The sequence below is a fragment of the Diabrotica virgifera genome, chromosome 4 (genome assembly GCF_917563875.1).
Source record: "Diabrotica virgifera virgifera chromosome 4, PGI_DIABVI_V3a".
In the NCBI taxonomy this organism is placed as follows: domain Eukaryota; kingdom Metazoa; phylum Arthropoda; class Insecta; order Coleoptera; family Chrysomelidae; genus Diabrotica; species Diabrotica virgifera.
Genome location: NC_065446.1, coordinates 28,267,799 through 28,288,851, shown reverse-complemented (window position 1 = coordinate 28,288,851; position 21,053 = coordinate 28,267,799). Strand labels below are relative to the sequence as shown.

Here is a 21,053-nt window from a genome sequence, read left to right as displayed (position 1 = left end):
TCGACCAGGTGGGTATTCCTGCTATTTAGCCACACTGGTGCACAGTATTCTGCCACCGGATATATCAGGCCAAGAGCAGAGGGTCTTAAAGTTGATGCTGTGGACCCCCATGTAGTGCCGCAGAGTTTCTGTATTATATTGTTGCGTGTTTTCAATTTTGCTGCTGTTTTCGTCAGGTGTTCTCTGAATGTGAGCGTTCTGTCTAGAGAAACCCCAAGGTATTTCGGGTATTTATTGTGTTTCAACAGCTTGTTATTAAAATACACTCGCAATTCTCTGTTTGCCAGCTTGTTGTTGAGATGAAAAGCTGATACTTCAGTTCTTGTAGTACTTGGTTGTAGTCTCCATTTCTTAAGGTATTCGCTGAGGATGAACAAGTCATTCGTGAGAGTGATTTCTGTAGTTTCTAAAGATTGGTGGCTTGTTGCAAGGGTCCAGTCGTCAGCATATCCAAATTTTTAGGTAATAGTCTGTCTTCCAATTGGTTACTGTTTCTATTCCCTTCGCCATCTATTATTAGTTTGTTAAACATTATTTAAACTTTGTTTACCTTTATTTCTTCTCTAGTTAATTGTTTTAAGTTTCCCTGTATATGCAATTCGACTTTTCTAGTCATTTATGGGTTGTATTATTGTTAGTGCTTCGTTGAATTCTCAGGTATGCCAAAGTTTATGTATTGGTTTAATTATAGATGTTATTACATAATAAAGATTGCTACTAAAAATATATGTTTATTTAAAAAATACTGTTACAAAAAATACATGCATCTAACATCATATAAAATATTAAATTGTGCGTTCGTAAAATCAGATCGATACTGGTATAACTCAATAAGGTATGAAAGTTAAAAATATAAATATTAAGATCTTATTTATCGATGGCTTAGTGTGAAAACCTCGTATCTCATTAAATTACAATTTTACACGAGAGGCAAAAAACTTATTTTCTGAATAATATAATCTAAAAACAAAAACTACTGTTACGTATTTTAATTTGAACACATTGAGACAAATATCTGATTTTGGCCCAGAGCTGAAAGTGTTAAATGTTGCTATTAAATTGAAAATACAAATATTAACTATGAAAAAAACGTAAATAGCCTTGCAGTATATAGAGCCTTTGCCCAAGTAAGTATGATAACCTCGTATATCTTGATATACGTGTTTTTCATCTAAAATGAGGTTGTGTTTATGATTATTTACGAGGTTTTCATTTTTCATATGCCGGACTACCTTTTGTTGTTCACAAAAAAACATTTCTCCAAGTCAAATTTCTTAAACAAACACTTCAAATTAAGTACCAAATTCTTTGTTATAAATATACGTGGTATTCACACTAAATGAAGAGAGCAATTGATATACGTGGTTTCTTTTTTCGGCTGTAGAAAATAGTCTGGTGTATTTGGATTTTTTCTAACAGTTGTAAATCGTGAGATACAAGGTTTTCAAACTAAAACCACCAAAATGTCATTTTCGAAAAAAAAAAAATGAGATACGAGGTTTTCACACTAAGCCATCGTTATATCATTTTTTTTATTCATTCTTCTTCTTTTCAGGCATGCAATAAAAAAAAAGTTAATAAGTATTATACTTTAGCTATCATACTTTATCATTATATCCCAAGGCTAAATCAATTTCTTAAATATTACGTTTAAAAAATAATACATTATCTAAATATGTAATAATAAAGTATTCAATTGTAATTAGATGTATCACTATTTTTAATATTAAGTTTCTATTTCATAAAATAATATCAATACGAGGTATACATATAAATAAAGTACGTGGTATACAGATCAAAATTAAAATAAATACTGAAGCATTAGTACCCTTTCAGATTAACCGGCTGGTGTCCCGACATTGGTGTCCGCCACTGGTGGTTCTTCAGCTGCGCAAACGAAACACCGGTGGGTGACACTGACACCGACCACATGTTAAAATAGCTCAGTAAAATAATATTAGCGACAAGTGTATTGTTTATACTTCGACGTAGACGCAGGATGAGAAGACCAGTTAGTCCAGAAAGCCACTGCGCATCCGCTAGGAAAAATATTCTAATTCGGATTTTTTGCAAAATCTTACTCAAAAAGGACTCCTTTTAACAAATTTGTATGTTGCCAGGACCAAAAGGTGGTCAAAAATTTTTTAAACGTTTTTTTTTTTGTTTTTTTCCTAAAATTATTTTTTTTTGCATGGAAAAAAGTTTTTTTAGGTTTTTTGGATCATTCCAAACAGAAAAGGTCTTTAGTGACTTTTCTTTAAAAATGATAGTTTTTGACATATAAGCGATTAAAAATTGAAAAATTGCAAAATGGGCCATTTTTAACCCTCAAAAACTATGTGAAAAACTGAAAATTCGAATGTTACCAAGGTAGGCAGATATTGTTTAAACATCGATTGATGAAATCCCAAAGAGTTTTTTGCAATACAATATTAAAAACTCCTTTGTTTTTTAATTGCTAATCAAGCGTGCGCGACACTATTTTCCACCGACAGTATGGTGCAAATGAAAGGAATAAATTCGTTATTTCCTAAACCGGCGATTTTAAGGAAAAATCCCGAAACAGGTCGATTTTTATTTTTAAGTTATGATATTGTGGCATATATGGTATACTAGTGACATCATCCATCTGGGCGTGATGACATAATCGATGATTTTTTTAAATGAGAATAGGGGTCGTGTGCTAGCTCATTTGAAAGGTTATTCAATTATCTATTAAGTAGTATAAACATTTACATAATTATTTATACAGGGTGTCCAAAAAATTTTTATTAAATTAAATTATTTGACAAAAAAAGAAGTAGAAGGACACCCTGTCTAAATAATTATGTAAATGTTTACATTAATGAATAGAAAATTGAAGAACCTTTCAAATGAGCTACCACACGACCCCTATTCTTATTTAAAAAAATCATAGATTACGTCATCACGCCCAGACGGATGACGTCACTAGTATACCATATATGCCACAATATCATAACTTAAAAATAAAAATCGACCTGTTTCGGGATTTTTCCTTAAAATCGCCGGTTTAGGAAATAACGAATTTATTCCTTTCATTTGCACCATACTGTCGGATGGAAAATAGTGCCGCGCACGCTTGATTAGCAATTAAAAAACAAAGGAGTTTTGAATATTGTATTGCAAAAAACCCTTCTGGATTTTATCAATCGATGTTTAAAGAATATGTACCAACCTTGGCAATATTCAAATTTTCAGTTTTTCACATAGTTTTTGAGGGTTAAAAATGGCCGATTTCGCAATTTTTCAATTTTTAATCGTTTATATGTCAAAAACTATCATTTTTAGAGAAAAGTCACTAAAGACCTTTTCTGTTTGGAATGATCCAAAATACCTAAAAAAACTTTTTTCCATGCAAAAAAAAAATAATTTTAGGAAAAAAACAAAAAAAAACGTTTAAAAAATTTTTGACCACCTTTTGGTCCTGGCAACATGCAAATTTGTTAAAAGGAGTCCTTTTTGAGTAAGATTTTGCAAAAAATCCGAATAAGAATATTTTTCCTAGCGGATGCGCAGTGGCTTTCTGGACTAAGTAATGAAAAGGTAGTATCAAAATTTGAAAAATCTTTTTCAAATTTTGTTAAACAATAGTTATTTATGAAACAGTTCGTAAAGTATGCTTTTTGCGAAAGCACGCGATTTTTAGAGTACGAGCGACAGCGGAGCGAGTGCTATACATCGCGTAAGTTCGCAAAAAGTAGTTCACGCACAGTTTCATACAATATTTTATCAACGATAAGCAAATAAAAAAACTGTTAATAAAAAATATTAAATTTTTTTATCTAAATTACTTAACATCGTATACTGCTTAAGTAATAATTTAAATTAACTTTTAGGTCTAATCCCACTTTTATTAAGCTGTCGTCTAAACTTTCAATTGTACGTATATTCATATTACAGATTCGTTAATTTTTTTTTGCTCAACTTATATAATTCAGTGTTTTATTGTAAGATGAATTAAATTTCCATTGAGTAATGGTCAAATCCACCAACAATTTATAATTTATTTCTAAAATTATGTAAAAAGTCAAAAATATATCTGGACCTCGGAGGTAAACTATGTCGATTTGTTATTTTGAATCAGTTCCTCTAATACACTTATTTTATTAGTTGGATTATACAAATTGGTTATATAATATGGTTATATTATCTTTCAACCAATTATGGGATATATTAGATTTTTATTAACATCCTAAGTGCTCTAAACTTTGTTGCAAAGACACGTTAAACACAGTTGCTCAAAATGACATAGTGTATCTAGTTTAACTTCGAGGTCCAGATATGTATATTCTACACAAAAGCACCACATTTTCGTCTGTTTAAGTTTAAAATAAAGAATAACGGTCGAGAAGTATAAAATATAATGGCTTAGAAGTGAACATGAGTAAGGTATAGGTATATAAGTGAATATGTGGATCATAGCAAATGATGAATTTAGAAAATTATGAAAAACACATGAATTAAAAAAAGAAAAAAAAATAGGAAAGTGTGATTTCCAGTTATTGAAGACAACAGCGACCCGGTACGGGTGCCAAACGGAAGACAACAATCAGAGAAGATAACATTTGCACTATTGTTAGATTGTAAGACCAGACACAAACCAGTGGCGGCTCGTGACCTCAGTATCCGGGTAGGCGACACATATAGTGTATAATAATATGTAAATACCTGTATAGGTACAGGGTGTTTGGTAAAGAATGGGCCATAGCTTAACCTTACATTCCTGAGCTTAAAATTGGTCGATTTAAGCTAACTTACCTTAGTACCAAAGTTGATAATAACCGAAATACAGGGTGTCAAAGTTAAACTTTTATTTTATTTATTCTTGAATATTTCCTGACAGACATGGGATAACAACACGAAATTTGGTAGGTAAGCGGGGTTTTTTGGGATTAGAAATCTAAATTTACCACCAAAAATGAGCTATTACCCAGAGAGCGCTACATACGTCTTTCAGCGCTCATTTAATAAGTTCAATTTTTTTTATCTCCCACTCCACGTAGTTTTTGAATCAACATTTTTAATCTCTTAATATTTTTACTTTAAAAAGGTATATCTACTACATTCATCTCGCTAAGCTCGACTGTTTTCGAGATAAACGCATTTTAAGTCTGCGATACAACATAATTTTTGCATATCATTGTAGTTAGACCTGAAAAATAAACTTGAAACCATAATAATTGTGCCAGTTCTCATATTTATGTCATTGCATTGCAAATTCCATTTGAAGAAATTTGAGATACATTTTTGTAAATTTTTATGATTTTAAGTTATTTTTCGGGTGTAACTGTAACTACAATGATATGCAAAAAATTATGTTGCCTTGCAGATTTAAAATGCGTTTCGTTGAGTTTAGCGAGATGAATGTAGTATCTATACCTTTTTTAGGTAAAAATATTAACAAAATAAAAATTTTTATTTAGAAAGTATATAGAGTGGGTAATAAAAAAATTGAACCTATTAAATGAGAGCTGAAAGGCGTATGTGGCGCCCTCTGGATAATACGTCATTTTTGGTGGCTAATTTAGATTTCTCGTCTCAAAAAATCCCCGCTTACCAAATTTTGTGTTATTATGCCATGTCTGTTAGGAAATATTCAAGAATAAATAAAATAAAAGTTTTAACTTTGACACCCTGTATTTCGGTTATTATCAACTTTCGTACTAAGGTAAGGTAGCTCAAATCGACATATTTTAACCTCAGGAATCTAGTGTTAAGCTATAGCCCATTCTTTACCAAACACCCTGTATACAGTGTGTCGCATTTAAGATGAAGACACCCCTATATTTCGGCTATCAAAATAAATACAGATTTGAAATTTTACAGTCATTCATTTTGATGGTTTACACTTTTTAAGATAGTCAACTGAAATTTAAATTTTAAACGCGGCCTACTGCGAATTCACAAATACGACGAATTTTCAATATTTTGTTTCGCGTTAGAGATATCGCAAAAAGTTATTTGGAAAAATTGTTAGAAATATTATTCTAACCCCACATACCAAATTTCATGACAAAATTCGAACTTTTCGTTTTTTTCAGAATTGGTAGTCAAGATGCAAAATCCTAAAACATGCAATTGGCAGTTCCGAGATGCAACTCCGCACAACCAATGTCAAAGGCTCAAAAAAATCTAGCCTACCTATAGCCCGAAAATACACGGCCAGGCAAGTGACAATACAGCCCCTGTGCTTAGCGTAAAGAGTGAGACAAATGCGAATTCTGTTCGGCTACTTTTTAGAGAGCCTGCCCTAGGGTAAAGCCGTCGTAGTAATGCTACGCTACGGGGACCGTACAATAATTATTACAACTTCAGAGATGAATTAAAAAGTAGTTTTGTTTTATTGTAGATTTTTAGATACTTAGGTACTGTATCAAAATTTATAAATTACAGTTTTGAAATAAGTAATTTATATTAATAAATAATTTATTATTGTACATTTGAAGAGGTTAGGCGGCGCCTACCTTGCCTACCCTGACGGGCCGCCCCTGACACAAACTGCTAGAATGCTCCAAAGTCATATTCAGCAAGCCCAAGGAACAGTAATCAACGTTTCTACTATTTAATGAAGGTTGAGAAGACAGAATTTGACATCTTGCAATCCAGCAATGGGGTCATTACTTATTGCTGCTCGCAAAAGATGGAAACTTGCATGTCAGGACAGTGAACATTGGACATAGATGATTGGAAAAAATATTGTTTATGGATGAGTGTAGAATATCAATTTGGTCAAAGACGGTCAAAATAAGGTCTGCAGAAGGAAGAAATTATGCTGTCTGCACTCAATCGCACTTTGGTGGTGGCACAGTAATGTTTTGGGCAGGGATTTCTGTGAGGCACACACGGAATTTCATCTTGTTTGAAACAGGCACATTAACAGCACATAAATACATAATGGATAGCCTACAACATCATGTGATGCCATATGCTGGGTGTATTGTCAATGGTTTTCTGATAATGCAAGATAAAGTGAGACCACACAAGGCAAGGGTTGTTTGAATTTGTTTGATTGTTTGAATATCGCACCCTCAGTGCAAGACTGCAGTAACTCAAAATTTTATGAAAATGAAGTAATTATGGAATTCGATTGTAAAACCCTTTAAAACTTTAGCAACTTTCAATGCTTAATGGGCTAAATATTACAACAACAACAGTTTAACTATTTTGCGTTTTTGAACATAAGTTCCGTGCAAAACTGTTGTAACTCTAATGTAACAGTTACAACAGTTTTGCACGGAACATTGCAACGGATTCGATAACAAGTAATAACAAGCAATGAAAAAAGTAAGATATTTGTTATTTTAATATCTCTATATATGTGGTGTTTAATTTTAATATACAGCGCGTCTACGTAATCCATTAACGGCTGAGACAATAAACAAAGATTTTCGAGACCAATCTATTCATGTAAATTGTATGTCCTTTGTGTGATATTATATTTATTTTCCATAAGATGTGTGCGATGTCGTTTGACCATTTATTTGTTAGAATGGATTAAAACCACATAAATTAAGACTAATTTAAGCGTTCGGACGAATAACGGTCTATGTTACAAGTTGACATTTTCGAGAAAAGATGAGTTTAAACATGTTGCTTATTTCTTAAAAGTTTGTGACCGAAAATGTAACATAGACCGTTATTCCACAAATAAAGTAAAAAATCGTTTTTGAAATAATTTTATTAACACAAATTATTACATTTATATGTATTAATATAACATGTGATATAAAATTAAATTGTATTATAATTATTATGTGATTCTATAAGTAGGTATTTTTGAAATAAACGAAAAAACAGAAAACTATTATGAAAAACAAACAGAAGTCAGTGTTCAGGTAGGGATCTATAAAAGTCTGCAAATTTATTATCCATATATGGAATCATTTTTATTAAATCTTTTTTTTTATTTTGCGTAATTGGTAGTAGTGTATTGTAGGCTGTTTGTAAATCTTCAGGCTCTGTTGTAGCTTCCCAATTTTCTTTGAAAATCTTGAATGACTCCCAGGGTTTTACGACGTTATGACTGGCTCGACCGTAAATAGTGTAGGGATCATCTAGGTCATATTTCATCCAGAGGTACTTTGTCACTTGTAATTTTGAAGAACTTCTATTTTTTGGCAGGTGTTTTTCAATAACAGTTAGGTCTTTAAAGTCATTTTGGCTCATTTCTATGACATCAAATGGTTCATTTACTTTAGCGTCAGCAATAACATATTTCCAGTCCGAGGGTACATGCACCTTTGCACTTTTCTTTGCTTTCTCGATTAATGCAAAATCTCGATCATAAGGCAAAAAACTGTGACCCGAGGAGAGAAACTTTTGGTTAATCTCAGTAAAATATCCACATTTTGCAAGATAACAGTAAGTGTTTAATATCCTCCAGTTGTTATTTTGCCCTACGCAACGATCGGACCAAACGATTAATTTGCGCTCTTCTCCATCTATTAATTTCTTATAGTTGATTGTGACGTACTTTATTATGCAAGATGCTATTTCTGTAGAGCCTCTTCCTGCGATGCATTCGTACCATAAGTTCATTACCGCTTTGTTAGTTCCCATATTATGTATAGCAAAGTTGTAGCAGCTAAGTTGCCGTTGGTAGAAGATATCTGAGTGGGATAATGACGGACAAAATAGAACCTGCTGCATATCAACACAAAGGACGACAGTAGATGAGTTATTTGCTTTAGATTTACCTATGTCCGCTTTAAGTTCTTGATATCCCAAAGAGGCTTTAGTTTGATGTAAGTCACTTTCCAGCTGTATTTTCTTCCTATCATCCTCTGATTTTGCAGAACTTAGTTGTATATAGAATTCATCGCATATTTTACACGTATCTGATCTAGGAGCACCAAAACGCAAATTCATTTGTTTGAAAACTGTATCATAAAAGGTTTTACTTACATCAACATTAGGATTTTCAGTTTGGAAACATCGATACATTTTTGACAAATTTAGATCAGGACTCAAGTATTCTTTCTGTGTTTTACCTCGAGAATAGTGTGACTCTTGCCTTGGAAATTTGTTGATATGTTCCATAACCAAGTTCCTACGCTCGTGCAGAATCGCCTTTGGCCTATTATGATGCTTACCTCTCTGATCTATAGGAATATGAACACCGAGTTTGAGTTTGTCTTGTATAGTTTGAATTCGTCTATGGGTGATTTTGAAAACGTCGAGTAACATAGTTTTGCATACTTTCTTCTTTCTTGTTATTAATGAAGTATGCGAAAGAACACAACTTTAACGAAGTCCCATCTGTTTTTCCAGCTCTTCTTCTTTTTGGTTCCTCCATTCTGATACATTTTGTTAAAAACGCTGACTGCTCATCGTACGAATGTGAATAGAAGAACTTGAAGAGATCCTTTCTCATAGGAAGGGTAAAATGTGAACACATTTGCTTACACGATTTGCGGCATACGTTTACCTTAAACAAATAACATAAAATTAATAAATCTATATAGAGACGAATGGAAAATAGTGTCTTTTTAATAATCATTTCGAAGTAAAACGAAAAAAACAGTAAAGTTTAATTTTTAATATTATTTTAATTTTATGAAAGTAAAACTTCCGCTTGTATTATTTTTTCTTATTTATACTTACATCGGTAGGAGCCTTCTTAGCAGGAACTAAGATTTTTGTCTTCCTTGTTGTGTATGCCAGACCCGAATCTCTGCGATTTTTTCTAGAGACATCCTTCCAAGTTTCTATATTTATCTGCCTGGTATGTCTTTTTGATTTATTTAGTCTACGAATATCAGTCGGTGAAAACCGAACATTCTTGGTTTGTTCTATATCGTTTTCGTTCATAATGTAATAAAACTGCACAAACTACAACCAAAACAATACTACAATGTAAACAAACGATAACTATTCGCACGGTACCACAAAACAGAATGATTTGGTTCGGTACAGTCGAAGCACGCTTGACGTCGATGTCACATAGACCGTTGTTCCAACTTAAAAATTTGTTTTCACACACTCCATATTGGTATACTCGCCCCATCTGTTGGTATATTAACAAACTATAATATTTAGTGGAATCTACACACTTCATAGACCGTTATTCATACCAAAATTCGATTTTTGATAATTTGTAACATAGACCGTTATTCCTCCGAACGCTTCAATTATTTACGACCAAAAAGTATTTTTTCTCGCGAAAGGAAAAACAGTTATCTTAAAACTTGTGTATTGACAATACTGAGAGGTCAAAAATATCTATTCTCAGAAAACTTGCCAAAGAACAGCCAAAAATTCAAATGGCCAAAAAGAAAGATTTGGTATACTTATGCCATTCGGGTATGATACCAGAAGCCCACCATAGTTTTTATAAAAATATTTTGGCACAAGATGATGTACGAGAAGAGGACAACAACTACGGTAAAACCTGTCAGCAACGGCCACTAAAAATGAAAGAACTATTGGCCGATATAGAAAGGTGGCCGGTATTGCCAGTTTTTGTAGTCTAGATATACATAATTGGTTTGGGGAATTTTTAAACTGGCCGTTAGTACAGGTGGCCGATGTTGGCAGGTGGCCGGTAACACAGGTTTTACTGTAAAAGTAAATGTGTCTACACTTTTTACAATTTTCTCCGTGCAAAACTGTTGTAACTTTGAAATTCTAATACTAAATGTGTAGTGATTAACAATTTTTTCCATGTAAAAGTGTTGTAACTTTGAAAATCCTAATTTTTTTTGCATTAATATTATTTTATTTAAATTTCTATTTTTGGTTAATGTAATATAGGCTGAAAAGCATGCAAAATTATAATTAAATGTTAATTTTTCTTAAAACTTGGGTCTTATTTCACCGATATTAGCACGAAAATAAACAAAATCGTCTTTATCTCGAAACTTACTTATTTTGATTTACTTCACTCTTGCACTGAGGGTGCGATATGTTTGTATTCAAAAATGGACTGGCCTGCTCAAAGTCCAGACCTTAACCTTATTGAGCACATATGAGGCCTTCTTAAAACGTGTGTAAGACATCATATCCTGCTTCAATGTCGTGTTACTTGCTCCAACAACATGTGAGGAGCTTCGAATGGCTAGTTTCATGAGCGTCATCTAGGACCATGGTGGCAACACACATTATACTGAAACGAATGAAACTTGCCTTTTCTTCTATAATTCAATTATAACTGCAACTATCAGGGTACATTGAAATCTTTCATAGATTTACTATTTTCTCAAATTTTTCATGTTTTTCCTCAAATTTAATTTGATATAAATTAAAAAAATTAAAAGATAATAAAGGTCACCACACACATTACGATAATTCCTGGTCATTATGATTGGTCTCAAAATTACGATAATTTCAGATCATTGCGCCAACTCTGAATTATTAGTATTAACGGCATAAATTGTAATTAAAGTGTAGCGAAATCACAAGTCCATAAAACTGTCATTCATAAATAATATTAGTCCGGTGGCTATTCACAAGGGTTTACTCTCCCGTGAGCTAGCGGATTAGAAGAACTATTAACTTTTGTACGCCTGATCAAATTATACCAACTTTATTGTCTATAAGCCTCTGCCTCAAATATTATTTATAAAGTGACAATTCCGAAAATTATTTTTCTTTCTTTGATTTATTTAAATTCCCATTTGATTTTAGATTTATGTATATCAATTTACACCATTATGAAATTATTGAAATTTCGAAACCAATCTATTCATGTAAATTATATTTCATTTGAGTGACATATTTTCCGTAACATGTGTGCAGTGTCCTTTACTGGTAGTACAGTTTAGTTAATTTACTATTAATTATTTGTTGTTTATGTCTTTTACTTTTATTCCAAGTAATTCATTTTGTTTTTTGTTCTATTGGAATTCCAAGGTACAAGAAATACTATTCACAAGATTTAGTGCAATTTATACAAAAATAAAGCAAGAAACTAATGAATAATTTGGTGAGCTACCTTGATTTTAACCTTAACATTTAAAAAATCAATCTAACCATCATCTAAACTTGTTTTAAGTACTTTCATCATTTCAATTTTTATTTGAATCTTTTTATCTACATCTTTAACCCGTTTTAAATACTTGGCAATCATTTTACCAAAAAATGTATCTTCATCTTCCTCATCCATCATAGTCGCTACAGGAACATGTATGTCTTCCTCACTATTGTTATCTTTCAAATAATCCATGCTATCACTAATAGATAAACTTGGGGTTGTTTCTATTTCTTCTGGAGGATCTTTAAAATTAAGTTCAAAATCTTCTGATTCTTCTTTTATTTCAGAATTGAAACTGTAATCTGATTCACTCTTCATCTGGGATTGAAAATTACTGGGTTTGTAACCACTGAGCAGCATAGTTCTTGTCCTAAAATAAAAATTAGTGTGTTTACAAAATAACAGAAATATTTTTTTAATCCCATCTTGATTGAGACGGGCACATTATGGGAGCATGTGATTGCCTATGGGACCGTTCAAGTATTACGTAACGCAGGTGGGAGGGGGGTCAAAAATCTTCAAAAATCGCCTTACGTAATACTTGAATGCTCCCTATGCTGGGAGTATTGGCAATGGTGCAAGACTACACACAGCAAGGATTGTAATACAGCATTCTGAAGATAATGATATTCCAAAAATGGACTGGCCTGCTCAAAGTCCAGACCTTAATCATATTGAGCATCTATGGAGTCTTCTCAAAAGGTGTGTCAGACGGCATATACAGTCAGAAAAATGAAAGAATACCCATGAACGATCACATCAATCACATATTTTGTATTTGCTGTTTTCTTTTTTCATAAATAACAAATGAGAGAGATAGATTATTAATAATCTGAATAATATGTGATCATGATACTATGACAGGAAGATATGCACACTTGCAATTCTAAATTCAATCGACTGGCGCATGACGTCACTGCGAGACTAAACCAGGGAACATTACGATAAATGAATAACTTGAAACTTGAACTGTTAACAGTGAGTGGCCCTTGATGCCATATGTTGCACTAAGAATTCATAACTAGTTACTTTATGTGAATATGTGGTTTGAAAATGCATAATTAATTTGTAAAATTAATCATAGTAATATATGAATCTACGATTTGATTGTGTACATACATTACAAACAATATAAATAAAGCTATAAGACATAAATTAAATATTATAAAAAGCCGCTAAAACGTAATTAATTTGAAAAATAAACAAAAAGCGTGTCATACTTCAGACTTTATGAGTATTATTTATTATTATTTATTTATTTATGATATTATTTGACAATTTTTATGATTTTTCTCTTGCGGATATTATAATTATCTTAAATATTTTTATTTAGCATCCTTATTTTAAAATACATTTTACGTCTAAAAAAAGTAATTTTACGTTGTCACTGAGATTTACTTGTTTTGCGGCTTCTAATAGGTTTTTCAGATAATGTTTACTAATTTTTAATGTACTGCGATTATAAGTACGAAAAATATGTTCCAGTTCACTACATTTAGTTACAAATTCCAGGGTTGGTTTTAGTAAACCACCCTCAGAAACGTGGTTTACCCAAGTAAACGATTTATCGTTAGCATCCAGAATCCAATCGTCTTAACGTTCCTACAGCTGGAAGGGGGTAGCCTCTTTTTCTTAATAAACGATCGGACCTTGCCCCTGCAGCGTGCAAAAAAATTATATATATATAGTTTAGCTCTCCAGGCCTAGAAGGCCCATGGCTTGGTTTACTATTCCTTTCCAATCTCTCCTATTTGCTGCTTTATTTTTCCAATTTGTGATTTTCAGTTCTTCTATGTCTTTTTCAACATCTTTCTTCCATCTGGTTTTCGGTCTACCTTTCTTCTTCTTTCCTCCTATTCCTCCCGTTAGTATTTTTTTGGGAAGTCTCGTGTTTGGCATCCTTTGGATATGTCCCAACCATCTCAGTCTTTGTGATTTTACGATCCCTACTATGTTTGGTTCACCATACATCCTCTCCAATTCCACATTTGGTCTTCTTATCCACATTCCATTCCATATCTTTCCGCCAAATATTTTTCTTAGGACTTTTCTTTCCCATACTTTAAGCATGACTTGCTCGGATTTGTTCATCGTCCATGTTTCACTGGCATACAAGACTATAGGTCTTATCACTGTCTTGTATATTCTTATCTTAGCCCCTCTAGATATGTTCTTATTTCTCAATAAGTTGTTTAGAGCAAAGATACAACGATTACCAGCCATAATTCTCGCTTGGATTTCTTCTTTTATATTTGGTCTCCTAGTGAATGTCGCTCCTAGATATTGGAATCTCTCTACTTCCTCGAATTTATATATTTTTGCCTCTGTGTTTATTGTCAGGTATTGTCCTTGTGTGTATTCTCGTTTTGTCCATTCCATATATTTAGTCTTTTCTTCGTTTATGTATATCCCTTTCTTTCTTCCTATCGCCTCTAGTCTTTTTAGTATTTCTTGTAATTCTTGTTTGCTTCTGGCTATCATTACTATGTCATCAGCGAATGCCAAGCATTGGTGTTTTCGTTGGTATACAAGTCCTGTCCTGTTAATTTCGGCTTCTCTGATGACTATTTCAAGAAGGATACTAAACAACAGTGATGACAGTGGGTCTCCTTGTCGTACCCCTTCACCGACCCTAAACTTATCTGTTTCCTTTCCATTTATTTTAACCCTGTTCTCTGTTTCTCTGAGTGTAACTTTTACCATCTTTATTAATTTTTTACTAATTCCAATTTCACATAGTGCTTTGTATATTTCTTTTCGCTTAACTCTGTCAAAAGCTTGTTTAAAGTCAATGAATAGGGCCATTGTAGATTTTCCGTATTCGTAGCTTTCCGCTTGTATCTCACGCAGCAGGAAAATTTGATCCACCGTGCTGCGTCCTCTTCTGAATCCACATTGATATTCTCCTATGTCATTATCTATCTTTTGTGTTATCTTGTCTTTTATATGTACTGCAAGTATTTTATATGCAACGTTTAGTAGGGCTACTCCCCTGTAATTATGGCATAAACTTTTGTCGCCTTTTTTGTGAATTGGACACAGTGTGGCTTCAGTCCATTCTTTTGGTATGTGTTCTTGTTCCCAAATTTCTTTTATCAGCTTTTCCAAATGCTTAATTAGTACTGGTCCTCCATATTTAAACATTTCAGCTGTTATTTCATCCTTACCTGGGCTCTTGTTTTTCTTTAGTTTTTCTATTATTTCTTTTATTTCTTTTTCATTAGGCGGTCTTTCCTGCATTTCTTCTTGATCAATATTTTCATTCGGTCCTTCTTCTTCTTCTTCTGCATATTCTGTTGTGGGAATTTCATTTAGAAGCTCTTCGAAGTATTCTCTCCATCTGCTCAGTATTTCTTCGTCGCTTACTAAATTCCTTCCATTTTTGCTTTTGTAGTGTACAGGTTTTCTTTGGAACCCCTTTTTCTCATTTTTTACTCCTTGATATAAGTTCCTGACTTCTCCATTTTTATAGTTTTCTTCTATGCATTTCAATTTATCTTCGTTGTACTTTCTTTTCTTTACTCTTATGATTCTTTTAGTTCGTTTTCTTTGTTCGTTGTATTGTATCTCCATCTCTGGTGTTTTCACTTGCATCATTTTGAGTCTTAACTTATTTCTTTCATCCAGTTCTATTTTACATTCTTCATCAAACCATTCTTTGAATCCATCTTTTATATTTCTATTACTGACTTGCGCTGCTTTGGTCATACATACTTTTATTTGCGTCCATTTTTGTTCGATGTTTTCATTTTCTGCAATATTTTCCAGTTCTCTAGTGACTAGTCTTTCATATTTACTTTGTTCTTCTTCTGACAGTAGTCTAATAGGTTTAGTTACTTTGTACCTTTTTTTCTGTTGATTTCTAAGAACTGGTATAACCTGTTTAAGTTGTATTCCGACTATAAAGTGATCTGTGTCTGCATCCGGTCCTCTATATGTTCTTATGTTCTTTATACATTTTTCCATGTCTTTTTCGATGAGCACATGATCTATTTGATTTATGGTTTTTCCATCTGGTGATCTCCATGTTCCTTGATATATTCTTTTGTGTTGAAAGTACGTGCTCATAACGATCATGTTTTTTTCTTTTGCAAAATCTATTAAGAGGTGACCATTTTCATTCGTTGTTTCATGCAGACTATATTTTCCTATGGTGGGTGTGTATATTTCTTCTTTTCCTATTTTGGCATTAGCATCACCTAGTACTATTTTTATATCGTATTTGGGAATATTTTCGAATACTGTATCTATTTGACTGTAGAAGTCTTCCTTTATCTCTATGTTTTTCTCTTCAGTCGGTGCATGTATGTTTATAAATGTTATTTTTTGGTATTTTCCTCTTATTCTTAGTATGCATATTCTCTCTGAAATTGGTTTAAAGTCAACGATTAGATCTTTCAGCTTTTTGTTTACTACAAATCCTGTGCCTAACATTCTATTTTCGCCTCCGCTATTGAAAAATAAATAGTCATTTATTTCCATTGAGTTTTGGCCTAGTTGTTTCGTTTCTTGTAGTGCTACTATTTCGAATTTATATTTTTTACATTCATCTACTAGGTGTTTCAGTTTTCCTTCTTCGTATGTTCCTCTTACATTCCATGTTCCTACTAATATATGTTCTTTTATGGGCTGCTTTTCATTAATAATCTGTACATTTTGTCTATTTCGTGTACCTGTACTTTGCCATGTCATCTCCGTTATTTCAGTCTGCTTTCGTTGTATTGCTAGTTTTTTGGTTGTATATTTTTCTCTTTTATGAGTTGTTGTTGGTTGTTATTCCATGTCCATATTTCACCATTAATGATTAGCTTCTGGTATCCTATTTTTACATTTTTTCCATTATGCCTCTCTACCATAGCCTTGCTTCTAATTTCTTTCTGAATAATTCTTTCTTCTTTTGACATATCATCATTAATATAGATTCTTTCGTCCTTTTTGGTTTTTAATTTACTTTTATTTTTCATTACTTCTATTTTGTTTTTCACGCTGTTGAGTTCCACTATGACAGTATTTTCTCCTATTTTCCTTGCTCCATTTACATCTACTGAAACTTGTAGTTCTTTTTCCATAAAATTCTCCATAGCCCCTCGTAAAACTTTCTGATCATTTGTATCAATTTTTATTCCTTGTATTATTACATTTTTTCTCTTTCTTTCTCTTTCCAATTTCTCTATTTTTTCATTTGCTATACTAATTTCTTTTTCTAATTGACCTATTTGTTTTATAGCTTTTTCGTTTGTTTCTCGCAGCTTTTTTATTTCATCTTTGTAGCCGCTTTGTTGATCTTTCAGTTCTTTAATTTCATTCTTTAGTTGTGTGATTTCGTCTCCAGATCTATATTGTTCTTTTTTTATGTCTTTTATATCCATTGCTAATTCCCTCATCATTTTCATCATTTGTTCCATTCCACTTATGTTATCTTCATCTGTTTTTTGTGATGTTCTAGCTGTTATTTTTGATTTTTTGCTGGGATGTTCCTCCTCTTCCCTTCTCCTTTTCATTTCATCATCTAATTCGCTATCTGAACTCATTGTTCTTAATTCCTAGTTATTTTTCGTGCTAGAGTTATTAGTCAATGCGTCACGGGTGAAGTTTCGTGGAGAACTCTACTCACAGTTCAAATTCCCACCCGCACCCGCGCTAGCCGTTACTAATTTTCCAGCACTTTTATTCCTAGGTAAAAATCAAAATCAAAATCCGGCCCTGGTTATCTGTTTATAATAAAATTAATTATATTATAATAAAGTTTTCTACTTACAGCTGATTCTGTTTATTAATATGCTTTATTTTCCTGTAGAAATACACCATTCACAATATTGTTTTGTTTCCACCTACTGCAAAAACCTGCTTTGTTTATATTCGATATCACACAAGTTTTTATCACTTTACACAAGAATTTAATTCCTTATCGTTGGAATTACTTTTTTCCGATTTTTTCACTGTATAATTAGTTAACTAATTAGGTTGTTTATTTATGTACCTACATATATTAGTTTATAGTTACACTGCACTTTTGTATAACACAATTGTTTTATTGCTATATCTGCCCGAGAATCGAGTTAAGATACGAGCTAAACACGTGTGTTCTATTCGCTGGTCAGCGACCGAATCCCCCAGCTGGAAGGGGGTAGCCTCTTTTTCTTAATAAACGATCGGACCTTGCCCCTGCAGCGTGCAAAAAAATTGCTGAAGCAAAATCTTCAATTGACCACTTAATTTGTTTTTTAGTTTTTAATTTTTTTAACTGCCCTTTAGTAAAAATTCTTTCAACTGTACTTTTTTCATCCTTCTCTCTACTAAAAAGTTCCTTCAATTTTTTACTTTCAGTTTGCAAATTCTTTATTTGTTCCATGTCGTTTTCACTGAAATTAAATAATTTTTAGGTAGATCATAACAAATATGTATTATGTAAATTTGTAGATTTTAAAAATAGGTTTTTTCTCTTAGATTACAGTTTGAGTAGCGATATCCTTAAATTTTGTGTCGCAAGTTTCTTCTACTGCTTGTTTTGCAATCTTATCTAACACATTTGACATTTCAGGTTGTAGTTCATTTGTCTTTTCTCTGTAATAAAAGTTAAATATATAAAGAACAGATTTCATTGCCATATTCGTAGTAAAAAATACATTCAAAATGAGTTATTTATAGAACTATCAAAAATAAAGTGTTACTTCGAATTCAGAGTTCTATTAAAATTGCCATTAGTATCTATAGAAACACTTTGTCATTAAATTGTGTATAAAATCAAAATACTTATACATGTTTTTAATACATTTCTTATCTCTATTCTTCTTTTGCGTGTATTTTCAATCGATGTTTTAGCACTTGGGGTCTTTATATTAAATGAAGAAAAGGTATTGCATCATTTCTTTACTTCCACTTGTTGTCAGGTAATCCCAATAGTTTTTCTTTTAAACAGTTAGCTTCTGTAAAATGTTTTGAGCATATTATTCTTGCAGAATCTACATTAAATTTGTCTCGCTGAAAACACTTGGAGACCCACACTTTACGTATGTGTTTGTCTCTAGGAAACACAAAAAACGACACTTCGAAAAAGTTTTACTTTTTTTATTGTTATTGTTTAAACAGCCCACCACTGCACAATGCATGGTAAACAAACATTAGTCTTCTTTATAAAGTAGGTACAGATAGCTGAAAGCAATTTGCGTTCGATAAACAAATTAGGTGATATTAACACAGTAAACTGAAAGTTTTCACCACAAAATTTATATAACTATATAATATAAAAGTTTTTACTGCATAAACGAATAAACAAAAATCTCATTCAATACATTTTGAAGCAACACGTGAGAGATAACTATTGTATTAACACGAATGAACATGAACACAAATAAAGAATTCAACTTGGCGCCAGAAAAGTTGTCTCTGGTTTACGTCACAGTGAGCGATAGGGATGCAAGACCATCATGCGCATTGATTTATCTTCTTGTCATAGTATCATATGTGATTGATGTGATCGTTCATGGGTATTCTTTCATTTTTCCGACTATACATGCTCCAACAATGTGTGAAGAGCTTCAAATGACTTTCACTAAGGAATGGGCAACTTTTCCCCAAAGGGACATCCAAAACGTGATCAGTTCTATGCCAAATCGTATGATGAGTGTCTTCCAGAACCATGAGTAGTGATACTTGCCTAGTCCTAGTAGTAGTAGATGCTGATAATAATTGTTATTTCAATAATTGAACTATAGAGTCAAGAAAAAGTCAATAATTGCAATAATGTGTGTTGCCATCACGGTTCTGGAAGATCATTCGATTTGGCATAGAACTGATCACTGTAATTGTAATGGTATATGGAATTATTCAATACACCTATAATTTTCTTAAATTTTTCCTTGTTTTCCATTGTATACTAATGATAATGTCGGGTTACATCCTTATATGCTACAAGAGTCACTGAATCAGTGCGCAATAGATTTAACTTTGACAAGAAGTTTATAATATTGTAAGCTCCGACTTTATTCGAATGAATCCTACACAAAGACAACTTTCTAAAAACTAAAGATATACATACTTTCTTGGATAAATAAATTTGGACAAAAATCTCATATGTTGGAAGAGAGGCCATGGACGTCTTGGTACAGCTGAAGGATCTGCAGTTCGTATATGCCTCAGTTCAAGACAAAATCTATTCCTTAACAGACACCACCTGGATTCACAAAGTTCAGCTAAAATAGAATGTTAGGAATATAATGTATATAGGTATTTTTGTATACAATGTCTAATAATAACTTACCTGAAGAATTAAGAGTGGCAGCTATTTGTTTGAAGGCTTCAAATTTGGCAAACTTATTTTTATGCTGGCCATGATTTTTGTCGTATATAACATTACACCTTTTCACTAGGTCTACGAGTTTATAATCATCTATGTCCATTTTAAATTAATGTTTTACCTTTTGTGCATTTTGTATAAATACTTTTAGCAGTATTAGGTTAAGTTCTCTTTCTTTTTTCTTTATAATAAATAAATAAAATTGTACCAACCTTAGCTACTTTCGAAATATTTGTAAAAGATCAACATTTGACATTTGATATGAAACGAAAGATGAATGTATCTATCCGACAAAAGTAAGATAAGGACAGAAAATCATGAGAAAAATTAATGAGCTCAGTTACGTTTTCTTCCGAGTTATTCCGATGAATGATATACCCCAAAAGTTTATTATTAGGGGATCCTATTTCGAGTAAATTTTTTAAATTATACATTTTTTATTATTATAATGATCTAATTTAGTGGCCAGTTTCCTATATGCAAATAAAACCGTAAAATCTATAGCTTATTTATTACAAATAACTTATCCTAATAGAATAATTACGTTTATATACCAATATTTTACTAAATATTTTCTTCCCTTAAAAAAAGTCACCCAAAAAATATATTAAATGATTATCCGCTTTTGTACTGCATTTTTGAATTCAATTTATCTAAAATTTAGATAAAACTAATGTTATAATTAACTTTTTGTAACAAATTTTAGCAGAAATAAAATTAAATACAGAAACCCTTCAGTTCAAGCACAGCGCCTATGATATTCTG

General features: G+C 32.2%; 1 protein-coding gene across 1 annotated transcript; it reads right to left on the bottom strand.

Moving 5' to 3' along the window:
• Nucleotides 1-711: 711 nt before the first annotated feature.
• Nucleotides 712-20,623, bottom strand: LOC114349337 (transcription factor Adf-1-like). The gene is made up of 3 exons (XM_028299677.2): nucleotides 20,253-20,623; nucleotides 20,031-20,184; nucleotides 712-12,362 (listed from the first exon to the last, which is right to left on the bottom strand). Exons 1-3 carry the CDS (start codon nucleotides 20,389-20,391, stop codon nucleotides 11,987-11,989), a joined length of 669 nt encoding a protein of 222 aa, XP_028155478.2. The 5' UTR covers nucleotides 20,392-20,623; the 3' UTR covers nucleotides 712-11,986.
• Nucleotides 20,624-21,053: the final 430 nt, after the last annotated feature.

Bases quoted from the DNA above. Each gene is read 5' to 3' on its own strand.
- LOC114349337 (XM_028299677.2), bottom strand. From the start codon at position 20,391: ATGGACATAGATGATTATAAACTCGTAGACCTAGTGAAAAGGTGTAAT. The intron at 20,185-20,252 runs GTAAGTTATTAT...ATTCTATTTTAG, and splicing joins TGCCACTCTTAATTCTTCAG to CTGAACTTTGTGAATCCAGG. The intron at 12,363-20,030 runs GTATGTATATCT...TTTTTATTTTAG, and splicing joins AAATTTATTTATCCAAGAAA to GACAAGAACTATGCTGCTCA.